This window comes from Rhyacophila brunnea, unplaced genomic scaffold, assembly GCF_057557595.1.
Source record: "Rhyacophila brunnea isolate RB1 unplaced genomic scaffold, BYU_Rbru_1.0 scaffold_2, whole genome shotgun sequence".
NCBI classification, from domain to species: domain Eukaryota; kingdom Metazoa; phylum Arthropoda; class Insecta; order Trichoptera; family Rhyacophilidae; genus Rhyacophila; species Rhyacophila brunnea.
Window position 1 is genome coordinate 55,380,809 of NW_028232859.1, and position 14,896 is coordinate 55,395,704.

The 14,896-nt window shown below is 34.5% G+C and overlaps 1 protein-coding gene across 2 annotated transcripts in view; it reads right to left on the reverse strand.

The window, feature by feature from the left end:
* The window catches only part of Oatp74D (Organic anion transporting polypeptide 74D), a 153,469-nt gene that overhangs the window by 60,207 nt on the left and 78,366 nt on the right, over positions 1 to 14,896 (reverse strand). For both annotated transcript variants that reach the window (XM_085946937.1, XM_085946936.1), the window contains exon 2: positions 938 to 1,784. In XM_085946937.1, the coding sequence (XP_085803063.1) occupies positions 938 to 1,757 (820 nt within the window). In that variant the 5' untranslated portion in view covers positions 1,758 to 1,784. The remainder of the gene's footprint in view (positions 1 to 937; positions 1,785 to 14,896) is intronic.

Below are 14,896 nucleotides of genomic sequence, written 5' to 3' on the forward strand. Positions count from 1 at the left end.
GTTTAGACCGGACGGACCTAATAGGTTGAGCAATTTGCTAATATCCATTTTTAATAAAAACAAAATTTTGTTATTACAACCTCCACAATGTGGAGGCCCATAATATGATTTTCTTAGAATCGACTATAGTGAAGGAGGTAACTACTATCGTAACGGATATATTCAATTCGAACATTTTCATATGTTTAGTAAGTAAATATTTTTGTAACATGTCGTGATATCAAGAATAAAGAGTGCGTAAATTTAATTTAATACATTAATTTTATTTATGTAATATATTATTGATTAGGTTAACTGGTTAACATCTTCTTAACAAATAAAATAACGACTACCAATCAGAAATACTGCGCCAAGCAAAAGATTGTAAACCTACAGGCAAGTTAACGACATCGTAACCCAACCCTCATAGCCCAGTGCGCAAGGCATTGGTCTATTACCCGGGGGCTCCGAGTTCGACCCGGTGAGGAAACAATATATTTATGAGATTTTATCAATGTTAAACAATAATATTATATATTATGTATAATATTCTAATGGATTTCAGTTTAGTACTTTTCCATTTGAGTCGTTTTTTGCGACCCGGGTTTCGCCGAAAGGGCGCATGGTAGCAACAAACAACTCAAATGGAATTGTAGTAAACTTAAATCCATTAGAATTTAAATTCAAATTCCATTAAGTACCTTCGATCGATAGTATTAATATTATTATGTATAGGTATATATTTTAAAAACGGTAACTGGGCTCGAATCGTTCACTAAATCTCGTAAAAAAGTTAAAACTACAGATATTGTTACCGCAACAATCAATTAAAATAATTTGTGACAAAATATTCTGATAATTACAATAAATATTTTATGAGGTCGTCAACTTTTTGTATGTGTAGATTATTTCATTGTTTTTCTTATTATTACATAATATCATAAGAGAGGTAACATACCCAAGTAGAGCGGCGATTCTCTGCTCGCCACGTTGTCATCGATGTACGGAATCCCAAGAGTGCAGATGGCCGTTTGACCAACGCCCACCGCGAACAAGCACATAAAAAATATAGGCAACACTATCGAAGTCATCTGCGAGTGCGCGGCTTGCTCCTTCATCACGCTAGCCTCGCAGGCGCTGCTCTGAGGACCCGACGACATATTCATGAAAGACGCGTCGCACACTGCCAATGGAGGCGATGGAAAGGATAGATTGGCTGCGGACCCGTGCATCACAGAGTTCGTCTGCAAGAGGCGACTACCGAAGATAAAATGCGGGAGAGCACAGCCGGCTGCACCAAGCGCGAACAGACACATCCCGCACGCTATCCACCTCGGACGGTGACCCCTCCCAACGAAATACGTCAAGAAAAGCGCAGTACAAATTTGACCAACTTCCGTCGCCGCCAAAAGCACTCCTGTGGTTTTTGACTTGATTTGAAATAGCTTCTCTATCGTAGTTATCACGCTCACAAAATAAGTGTAGAACACGCCTTGCAGAACCCAACCGAGGAGGAACACCACCATGAAAACATGCGTAGATTCGAAGACTCGGGCGCATTCTGGCTGCCAGCTGCCTAGGCCGCAATGGGAGACGTCCTCGTCCCCGAAGCGGATGACCGGGGCCATAGTAAATGACTTGCCATTGGTGAGCTCTTCGACGTCGTTCTTGGGGATGGCCTGCCATCGGCCCGACTTGCCGTTTAGGCGCGTTGCCGGCGGGATCGTCGCTGCGCCGCCCACCACTTCGCCGCCGCTCTCCTTCGCCACCATTTTCATCGCCGGCGACACCTCACCGAATAGTATCTGGAAGAAATAAAAAATTGTCAGACGATGTGCACGATACTCTCATTCAAATGATCGAAATCATAATATGTATGAGTATATTATCCAAGATTAAAGATATTGTCAAGTGTTAATGAGTTGGAATTTTTTCACAGCACTTATAGTTGTGGAAATCGTGCAGTTTGGGTCACCAATAAAAAAAATATTGGCTGAAAACTGCTCCTTACTAATCATCCGATACAAGCTAATCGTTTGCATACCAATAGGCCGACCAATGAGCGACCGTGATTACTCTACGAACTATCAGAAATTGTGTATGCATCAAACCTAATAAGCGTTTTATGTCGCATCGAGCATCGATATGAATAATCAGCGATTAACACAAAAACCTAAAATACATATATTGTCTCTGCACTATCATACAGCTTGATGGTAAAGTACTTAATCGCATATTATATCAAGGCGAGAATAAAAAATAAGATCGAGGGTGGTAAGACAAAAACCAATACGGCGTGTTATGGCGAAAATTAGACATTTTTGGGGTTAGATTTAGAATGCAATCTTCAGTGCCTCAAAACTGCATCAGCAAGAGTTAAGTCGTGACGAAGTTACAACATTTATTCTGTCAGCGTGAAAGAAAATCTTTATTCAAATTGGTGTCCTGCAAATTTGCAAATTGCTTGGCAACTTACCATTGTCGATATAATAGATACAGCTCAAATTGCGGTATATAAAATATAAATAACGACGATTAATGTATTAAATAAACCTACGCCACTGTCTTACGAAATACTAGAAGTGGCTAGCAAGAATGCTAAGCGTCTGGCATCCCCGCTAAAGGATCTATCTGTGCGCGATGTGATGTAATGTGTGTCAGAAGGAGTATTGACTAGAATTGCAATTAAATTACGTTGTGTTGTGCCTGCGGCTATTAGAAAAAATCCTGCCATGCCACTGGTGCCGGTGACTAGTGAACTGGGCACAGATAGACTCGCCTTTCGCGGAATGAATCCAATAATGGATGGCATCTCCAAAACAACGTAAGTATTATATTTTTATTGTAAACAAATAGTACAGCAGCAAAGTCTTCCGTTTGTCCGTTTTGTCGTCCGGTATTTCAATAATCGACGGACTTATCGAAATTTGCTAAAAATCAGTTATTTAATTAATAGTACAAGTATTCTTTGAACATAGCACTGACACGCGTGGCCACGGCGCAAGTATTGCGAATTGATAATATGCTTTTATGTCTTTTACAAAGATTGGGTAAGTAAACTATCAAAGCGAAAGAGTCAATTGTTGGTGGTAACATGTAAATTGCACGTAAAACATTTCACCGTAGCACAGTTCGCCGTGAGCTTTCTTATCGGTAAGAGATGACCGTATACTCCACGGTCTCCAATTTAATTAGATTCAATATGAACATTAATTCAATTTTCATAGCTGATTTTGGCAAAATTTATGAATTCAAGAATGAAAACCTAACCTAACATAAAAAAATAATCCAGTATATCGGGTATTTTCAAAATTAGTTTGCTGCTGGCTTCCTGTAAAGTGTAAACCGACAAGAACCGTGTTTTATTTAGACATGAATTTTATGTCAGTACTATACGACCCAAAGAGGTTGGACGGTCTTTAATATACGTCCATATATTTCCGATCGATTTACGGTGAAATGTGATACAGCGAACTGCATACGTACAAGTTTCCGGACACGGTCTTTGGTATTAGGTACTTTAGTAAAGTCGATTCTTACTCCAACATACCCGAACTTTCTGGATAATTACGCGTATAGAAAGTCTATATACTCGCCCATGATGGCTGAGCGGTATCGTGTCGTCTTAAAATGTCTTGGATACCTGGTTCGAATCCCGTGTATGGAAAATTCAGATATTGTTTTTCAACGTGTGTTTGGGCCCATAATTTGGGCCCAATATAATCATTGAGCAACTGGCCGACAGCTGTTAATACATCCTCCACTCTGTGGAGGCCCATATGATCCTCTTAGGATCGAATATGGTAATTGGTGGTTTACACACCATGGCTGATGAGTCAGTCCGATAAAATTCCAGTCTCACTCACTTGAGTAACCTACGACATGTTTGGAGTCCTTTAAATATCAATATTTACATATCTATTCAACCATTTAAAAATACTATTATAGGTATAATATTATGAGGCACCAAGGCCAAACGGCCTTTTATCCTCGTCATCTGTAGTACTCGCGTTTGTATACCTATTAACGTCCTTCATCGTGGGTCTGAAGGTATATTAAATATGGCTTATTTATTGAATTTCAGTTCAAGGTCATTCGTAAACTTCGTCTGTTAATACTATACAAACCATTCAGCCCGGCTTGAACACACACGAAAATACCCTCACAGATTTTGGTCGCATACAAACGCTGTAGATAGACCGTGCGTTTAGATTTTTAATTGACTAAGAGAAATTTGAGCAAACTTCAAAGATGTCAGAAATAAGTGCGAATGTGAGAAACTGAAATTCTTAGGCGAAACAGTCTCTACAGGATACTGCCACCGATAATCGACTACAATAAATCGCTTCAAATTTTTTGCTCCTTCGAGACACTCATTTTTATTTGACGATATATCTTGAATCAGATGTGGACAAACTTTACAGCATAATAATATACTCCTGAGTCCTGACATAAATCCGTACACAATTTTATTAATAAATGGATCTTTGTGTATATTATGTTTAACTAACATGTGGTCGGATGAAATAAGGTTCCGTTTTCAATTTGCTCATGTTACAAACCATTCGCTTGATTCGCTAAACCTACATAATATGTTTATAATATTATTATATTCAAGGGAGAATGTGAAAATAGAGAAGAGGAAAATGAAAATATCTGTTTTAGTTGGCCAATATGAATGTGGGTCTTGCCCTAGCTAGGGCATTCAATAATTAACAGAGTAAAATTATCCGATTTATTTATTTTTTGTTCCCACCGAATTTGGCTTAACTCAGTATCTTGACGACCAAACCAGGGAAACCCGCCAAAGATCCTGGCCCGGAGTTCCGCTTCAGGATACAGGAGGGGGGGGGGCATGATATTTACCCAACAGTTTTTTAAGGTTTAGCGATAATTTTTTGTCAGTCATTCGATCGAGTTCCATGCCCTGGATTCATTGAACATGCGAATTTGGTACATAACTGAAAACTTACAAACATTTACCACGAAATTAGGACGTACACAATACTTAAAATAACGGATTGTGTATTTTTCCTAGAAGTGTTCAAGTCTTGGGGGTCTACCTCACTAGTGCGACGTGCTTATCTGTACACGACGATGGATTGAGTAAAGATGAATGAACGCGCAAAACGTAAAAAATCCCACAGGGGGCGACGTGGCGATGTATAAAACTCGCGAGGATTTTAAGAGATATTGCTCAAAACAAACAGTCGCACACTGTCCATATTAATATCGAAGTAGCAGTCAGTGTTGCCAACTGTCATTGATAAAAACATGCTAGACGTGGTACGAAATCAAGCAATTTGGCAGGAAAAACGCTAGATTTTGTAAAATTTTGTAAATTAAAAGATTTGTAAATTTACTTTATTCTACCAAGATCGGAGTCGATAAAATGTATATACGTGTAAAAACCACACAATTAACAGAAATATATTTCGAAATTGACAATAAATGCCTATATTGTGCCAACGGCTAAAAATGTTAGTAAAAACGCCACAAGCCAGATGCATTTTTTGCAAGCTAAGTCTATCTGCAAATGCTACATCTGGCAAGAAAAACGCTAAATTGGCAACGCTGGTAGTAGTAGCATTTTGTACTCTCAGAAATAGATCGACGACATATTTATTTTACATTATATGCATATATATATACTGACTGAAGTCAGAAAATAAAATGTATTTAGTATAGTTTAAAATCAATAGAAACTATATGAGCATAGAATGTTATGTTAAATTGAAATAGCATTTAAATTTTTATCCTTAATTAACACATCGAAACGTGTTTCACCTATGAAATATAGTGCATAATTAAGTCGAATACTTTTTTTTAAATTTTACACTTACATCGTAACCTCGTTTAATATGTATGTGAATATAATAAATTCACAAATGTTTAAACGACCTTGATAAGGGTATTTAAAACCAGGTTTTTTATCACTGGTGTACATGACTTGTGCGAATCGAAGACCCGTCCGCATATTTTAAGAAAATACCGAAGCAATAAAACAAGAAAATGAGTATACTCGTACCTTTATTACAAACAACGTTTGATCACATATTTTGAAATAAAACGATCGCGCCGCGCATTACTATTACAATATAATATTACGTTGGCAACAATCAATGCCCTGAAAAATCTCACCAGTCTTCTAAACGATTTGATACCAAGCAATTGCGCAAATTCCAGCTTCTTTGAAGTAGCTATCGTTGAGGAAAATCCATAAAAATTATACGAATAAGGTTTATTTACCAATATGTTGACAATTTTCATATGACTGTAAATCAGTGGCGAAGGGTGGAGGTAGGCTGTTAAGATCCGCCATAAATGGTGCACACTTTACTTTTGTCAGTCATACGTATTTGTTTTCATTGAAATAAGACTACAATTTATAGATTGTGTTGGTTAGTTTTTAAAATTCAATTAAACCCTGCGAAAACCGAGCCATAATAGATAATAGTCAAAAAATACTCGTCTATCTATAAAATATCTAAAATTATGCAATTAAATAGGTACATAACTTTGAATATTTTATAGATATAATAATATTTTCATCAATTATAAATTGGGTTAGACAGGGATTGACAAATTTAAAAATTGAACCAACAATATTATGTAATACTTATGTATATTAATCCAACGAAAACAAATAAGTATTAATGAAAAGGTGTGCACAATTTTGACGTATCGCCCAAAATATACCAAAAATATTATGGTTTGGTTTAGGCAAGGTTTAATTGATTTTTAAAAGCTAACCAATACCATATTATGTAGTCTTAGTTTAATAAAAACAATTACGTATGACTAACAAAGTGTAATGTGCACTATTTATGGTGGATCTAAACAGCCTACCAACACCCTTCGCTACTGCTGCAAATATAGTTGAACTTATCAATTTTATTTATTTTTAGAAAATATGAAATATGTAATAGTATTTAAAATAATAATGTTGAAAAACCTCCTCCAAAACAAGTTGGACTGAGTGGGACTCAAAACACACATATTTTACTTTCCAGGTGAGTAATCTATCCTTTAAGTTAAGCTATCGACCCGTATAGGATTCATGCGAATTGTTTCTAATAATTACGTTTATCCGAGGTAAGTAGGTACTTAAAATTCTTGAAAAAAAATTATATCATTTACATATTGGAATCCAGAAAATACGACAATCATCTACCTTCCATTCAAACGTCTTGTTGAGTTGTTACTGTTACTTTTAAATAAAGTAAGTTTCAGTTGTAATTCATTTAATTTTTTTAGTAGATATTACATTTAAGTAAAATTATTAGAAATGAAAATCAAATTCTATCAAGTACCCTCCTCTCGGTCGATGGTATTAATTTTAAAGTAAGTTTCAATTTAAATTAAAGGCGTAAGGCTTCGGCCACATAGGTAGGTGCTTCGTTAGTGCTGAGCTATGTCCTATGCTAGTCTACTAAAAACACTACTGCCACATTGCACGCTACGTGCTTAGGTACAAATTCATTTGACATTTGGGAGCGCTCAAGTCAACAACGATGTCACTAACTAAAAACTGACCAGAAAGCACTTCTCACAGAGAATTTAAGTTTAAAATTTCGAAAGTCTCAAATTGGAACTTGTAGGATGCATAATGTCAATTCATCCCATGCGTCATTATTCATAACCTCAAAATATACGGTGTTTGACGTTTGTCATACCGAATAAACATCCGCCATCTTGCATAATCATTAGGTGACACAATAAAAATAACCAACACGTTTGTTCGCCAGGAGACTCACTAGGTGACTAATAATTACGTAGCGAGGCGCGAAGCGTGCAGTGTGGTCATTGCGATAGTATAGTGTGCGTCCGTTCGCTAGGATATGTCACCTAGTACGTAGCCACCAAGCAAGGCACCTGCATATGTGGCCTTAGCCCGCGTTCTTACCAGCAAAAATCCAAAATACATGTATGTTATTTTAAATTGCGTTTGATAGGCAATGTGGTAAACATGAATAAAGTGATGAATATATTGCGACATTACAATACATATAATGATTTAAATTAAACACTTTTATGGAAGCTCATATTACATTGGTTCAACTTAAATAATATTCACCCAAAACAACGAATGCTAGACTGCTTGGAGTCGTCTCAAAGATAACATCATTCGTTTTGGACGGCTGTGCGAAGATCCGAAGAAGAATTGCATGCATACTTTCAAATAATTCACATTATAATATTATTATCATTATTATCAATCATTCTATAGTACGATTCACGAAGCATGAGATTCTGTTTGAGGATTTTGTTTAAAATAACTATACCTATAATTTTTAAAAACCTCAGAAACATTAGACCTAGTAGGATTCGAACTCACAACCTTCACTGTCCGGGTTAGAGCTATTAATCTTTAAATCACCAACACATCTGAGACATCCAAATAATCCTAACGACTACGTTATTATTAAGTAATTGTTTTATTTATTTATTTATATCAACGGACAGGATCGATCACAGAAGAACACAATATGAGATAATATCAAAAATGAAAAGACATTGGAGAGAGCTATTAAAAAAGTGATTGAAATAGATAGTGAAAATATATAGTGAAAACTAAAATATGCTAAAAAAACATAAAAAGAGTATATATGAAGAGAAGACAGGCAATATAAGAAAAAAAAACTCGAATCAAAAATATAATTTAAAAATCAACCGTTCAGTTAAACTACAAGGAGTTGTAAATTTTTCGGGATGGCATAATAAGAAGAAGAAATCTTGTGTATTTTCAGTATATTGTATTGAATAAAAATATAAGACTATTTATATATATTTTCTGTTTAATGACTGAAGACTCACGCCTTGGTATCATAGACAACCGATTAACGACTCTATGAAATTTGGGCCTCATTGCGGACTTACAAAGTTTTATTAATTTGATCTATCACATTTACAGAGTGTCTGATACTTCTCACGTCATGTGGATCACACTACAATAACGACTAATTTAAAAGCAAGTTTAACAAATGGGAAAAAATGATTTATGGATTTTACGATCACAAAATATTTGTCAAAAAAAAAACAATAAATACGTGATAGAGTTACGCACATTTTCGTACATCAGAATTATTTTGATAGCCTGTTCATGATAATGTATCAACTAAACTAGTTTTGTTTCATAACATCACGAGTTGGCCTTCGTTTTTTTAAAACTTATATTCAATAATTTACTTTCCTAGTTATCTAAACTAGTACCTACCTACTGTATAACTACCAAGCTTACGACTATCAATATAGCGTTTATATAACGTGCGGCATTATATAAAAGGTAAATTTAATTTATTTGTGCAAACTTCTTATCTGGGTCTATGTCATGGCCAAAAATAATATTTTTGATGTTTTACGCACTCCACTGTCTCGCGTGCGTCTCGCTAGGGCTAGGCGAATGATTTTATAGAAACAATGTATTTATTACAAAATGATAATATAATTTATATATTGTTATATATGTACCATTATCTTGATACATATCTTCGTTTAATTAAATAAGTAATAAAAACATAAACAATAGCAATACGATAAAATTTTCAACTGTATTTGATACATAATGCCGGGTCCACACTAGCAACATGTCACGCGACAACCTCGTTAGATTTTACGATAATTATAATAATTGCTTAAGATAATTATCATACTTATCGTAAAACTTAACGAGGTTGTCACGCGACATGTTGCCAGTGTGGACCCGGCCCCGGCATTAGATTGTAGTAAATGTTGACTGAAATATTTTTATTATGTAAAATTGCATTGGATATTCGGCGTGGGATGTGAGAATGCAATGGGTAAAATAGAGTTACTACAATTCCACTCGTATTCTTGTGACCTATGCATTATGTATGTATTCGGGAAATTAAAATATTTTTCTGTTGTGTTAAAACATCTAGGTACATATATCTTTTTATATTTTATTATATTTAAAGAAAAAAATATGAAAATGATTTTAGGCTAACCAGATGTGCAGTTTTTTATGATAAAAACTGGATAACATATACTTACGATTTTTTATATTATGCAAGTTCTATACGTCAATAAATACTTAAAATATTTCGTATTCAACAATGAATATACGAAACATTTAAAGATGCGGCATTCTTTATTGAAAAACATCACTTGCAAAAGCCTCATGAGAAAATAAAACAAGTGGGTTAGTAGCTCAGTGGTTAAATCACTAGTCTGGCAAGCAAGTGTGGTCAGATCTTACCCGGCATTGGAGTTTTAATTGGGATTCATAAGTATATTTATGAGGCTTTTCCAAGTTATGTATTTTCAAAACTGAATGTTTTTCAAACATGTGTGATGTGTGCATATAGAGCTGGCTAGATTTGAGCCTACGAATTGTCTAAGCACCAAAACCTTTTAGGTAGGTTACATATTATTATATAAAAAGTTTTCTTATAATTATTAAAAAAAAACAACTATAAATCTTCTTTTTGAATAATAAATAATATAATAGGTAGTATTAATTCATTTATGTCAGTATAATATTAGTAAGTACTTACAGGTTTATCATTTATTTACATGGCAACAGCCTACCATACACCCGATAAACATCACAAAGCATTGTAATTTATTCCGTACAACTATCAAAACGTTTGTAAATTATTTTTAATGGCAGGTATGTACAAAACCTGTGTCCAACTTCAGATTTGTTATTGACAAAGTTGTGTCCATACGATAAAATCAGTGGAAACAAAATCAAGTTTTTCGTAAGTATTCGCTGCATTAAAAGTTATACAATATACCTGTTGGACTTTTTCATACGTAATCCATCATGAAACGACCACGCCCAAAAGTTGCCTACGGTGATAACAAGCGACTTCAGTCATAGTTCAACAAATAAAACCGCTTTTAGCTACAAGTAAGTATGTTGACCGATAAATAAAACTTATTAGTTAACTTATTAAAGTATTAATTAAACTATATGCCATTAAAAAAAAAAACACCACGTGCAATTGTTCACGATTTGTAATAAAAATGTACAATACGTATTGCATTTCACTTGTTGACCTACTTCAATTTCTCCCGGTGTTCCCGGGCAAACCACCCCTGGGAATTAATATCGGAAGTTACGGCATTTTATTTTATTTTTTATTTATTTAGGTCGACCAACAGGATTAATCACAGAGTAGTTCAGTAGTATAACTAGGTATAACATTAAATGTTTTGTTATATTCTATACCTACATATGCTGTCAAGATGTCCGTGATGATATAACTAGCATCAGTACATAGAAGTATAATCATATCAACACGGTTTTAAGCGAATTATCCGAAAGAGAAAAAACCTCTTACCAAAATTTGCAACTTAACTATTCATAGTTATCAAGTTATCATAAATCGTTTTGCAAAACGAGCAATACATTTTTTAGACCGGGAATCATTAAAAGATGGGGATACAAGGGATCCCAATGCTGAAATGAGTTCGTATCGTTTCACACGCTGCGAATATTACCGCGCGATATAGTTGCGCATCCAATTTCCATATATGAACGATGGTCGCACGATAATATTCGCTGCGTGTGAAACGGGGGTTAAACTTCAAAGTTAAGCGCGATTATAAATTATACATATTAGTTTTCGGTATTATGTAAATGAAGTCGGCTTCTCAAAAGATATAATATACATATAATTATTATTGCTACTCCATAAAAATAAAATTAAACATTTAAAATTATATGTCCAACAAGCAAAAAAAAGATATAGAACTAATGTGGCGTTAGAATATGATTATACCTAAGTACGTAGTAGGTTTTAATACTTGCCAATGAGAATATAGCAGTGTTGCCAACTGTCGTTAAGGTGACGCATCAGTGAAACGCCAAATAATTTTCAACTGTACGCGCGACGAAATTTTGGACTCGCTGCCATTCACTGAGAGAATGTTGACCCGGGAACACGTCACTTTGCTGCGTGATGGCGACGGGTCAATTAATTCTAAAATCGTGTAAAGATGACTAAAAACGTAACCCATTTACTTTAAAAAGAAAACATGTCAATGAATATATTATTATTGTTACTAATAGAACAATAAACAGAACATAAAATGGACGTATGTTGGATTTATATGACAATTAATATTTCGTTTGACAGGCGTCATTTTCACCCGCCACCCGCAATCCGCGCATCGCCTAGCGACGATCTTTTTAGACCGTGCCTCAACTAATGCATGGCCTTAACAAAAACATGCCATACAGGGTACGAAAACAAGCCATTTGCCAGGAAAAAACGCTAGTTTTTGTGAAAATAAAATTTCAATACCTTTTTTAGCTATCTAAAAAAATGCAAAAATCCCACCACATTTTCCCAGAAACTCTTTTTAAAATTGACAAAAAATAATTAATTAATCGAACAACCTATGATAAGTAATAATTAGATAATACAAGAGTGGAATCCCCGATAATCGTCAATGCGATGCCACGTGCTTAAGCACACATTAAATTAAAATATCTACTGTAACGCCAAGAATGCTCCTATTGTTTCATTATGGTGTTTTATTTCTCAAGTACCAACCTATCTTCATTAAATATATCTGAATAAATAAACTAAATATCTAGCTTATTTAAAGCTGTTGAAGGCATTGAAAAACGCCATAAGCTAGATGCATTTTTTGCAAACGCAAAGTTGGCAACGCTGGAATGCAGTTAAAATTTATGTAAGAGGCTTATTATTATTAATAACAATAACGTATACGAACTAAATGAAAATATCAATCAATACGGAATCAGATTCAATTTCAATTGTTACATAGGCCGATTTGAAAACGTTGTCGTAAATTAATAACATTATGCGTGCGTTATTATTTCGTTCCAGCCTGGGGCATTAACCCATTTACAAGAAGGTACGTTATACTTTATCAGATAACGAGATAACCTTTGCTGTTAACTAAAATAAATAATGGCATGTCATTACTTGGTACTGAACGTATTATGCAACACCAGACACACATTCCATCTTTATTTGTATGAACTAACTAAGTAACCAACTATGTATCTATAAAATCTCAAAAGGCTCACCTGAACAAAAATCTTGTCATGGATAACTATCGCGAGAATATATAACCAAAACTAAGATTTTCATTTCGTTTTGTTCGTATTCTATATTTCTGCAACTACGCGTATTTTCCTTATAAATCCAAAACAAACTTTTTTATCAGTAGACAGTAAAACCGTCTAATTTTCGTTTTAAATAGAAGGTCTAAATTCAAAAAATTATAACAAACGAACTCTCTACAGTCTACACAGAATCACAACGAATCCAGGTATTTAGGAGGTTTATGCAATTTTGGATGGATACGATTTAAAAGGTTTTTGTGAATTGATTTTTAGATGATTAAACCGGTCAATGCGAGCACCAATCCTGGACAGAGGTATAGGTAAATCATTATACAGTGGCACCATAGGCGATTCGCGCGTGTATTGAATTGCTTGCGACAATGCCTGTTTCAATGATAGCAAACAATACCACTACAACTGCAAGCCGCATTTGCCGTACCCATGGTGCCACTGTAAAACGATTTACCTATAGTAATAATATTAGTGTATTCAGTAAAAATCTCAGTTGTGACGGAAACAGTATCGACGAGTTTTACACGTTAGTCTGACAATATTTGTTGCCTTTCTTTACAATCATAAAAACAAATGAAATAATTATAAACAAATAAATTAACTCAGGATAATTTCGCAATTCTTTGTATTCGCGGTACACCAGGGATTCATTCATTCTCAGGCTTGTAATTCTCTGTCTTTTTTGAGAAGCATTGTAGGTATACGTTTTTAGAAGTCGAGATTGGACATATCTTTTTTATTTTTTTATTTTACCTGGACCGGCCCAAATTATCTCCCCGCCGTAAGAGATCAAAACTTTTTTAAAGATTTTCTTAACAAAAAAAAATCACCGGCTTATCTTTAAGCATTTTGCCAATTTTATTTAACCGGTGATTTTTTTTAAATTCCGGTCCAGTCGGCAGCTGTTTTCCGTTTCAACTTCCTTTTGCAATGTTTGCCAGGCGGTTTTATAGAAATTAATATTCTCTAAATTTCGGAAAATTATTGTCTCGAGACTCGAAATTTAATTATTTCTTGAGAATTCTCGAGACGAGATATCTCGATCGCAATCTCTACGTAACCTAACCTAACCGCTGCGCGTTGCTGATTTTAAAAGACAAGAGTAACAAAGAAACTGCTTGAAAAAATATATGATGTTTACAACTTTAAAATAGCACAAGCAAAAACTTTGGTAGCAACTAAAATTGAATAATCACCGTATATAGGCATATTCATTTCAGAGAAATCACTGTAAAAGACACCTGGATACATAGATACATAGACACATAGAATTTTTGAGTTCCACAGCTATCTTCGATACATACCAACTAACGACGTCACGACATATAAGATATTCTAACAGAATAAGGATGTTTTATAACCGCAGTGTTAGCCGATACAACAAAAATATCTAATGAGGTTTATGAAAGATCACGATAACGAAAAAAATGCTAGCATTATATTTGTGTATATTGTCATATTGGGATTTTCTTATCGCAGCGCAATGAACTTACCAGCTTTCTACTCTCGAGAAAACACAGTAGGTATACTTGTTTAGTATTAGTTAGATTATATGTCATGTGGCATATAGTAATTCAAATAATCACGACGAAGAATATAAACATATTCAAATGTAATCACGTCATGACGACTGAAATAGTAATGTTAATGTGTATATAGATATATGAAAGAAAAAAATAATCACAATTATGCAAATACTTCAACATCTGCAGAATTTTTTCCAACGTCATGGGTATGTTATCAATTAGTGAATGATAACGAGACCAGGGATGTCATGTCGAAAATATCGATAACGTTATTGGTATCGAATCTAAACAAGGTATCAATACTGGCATC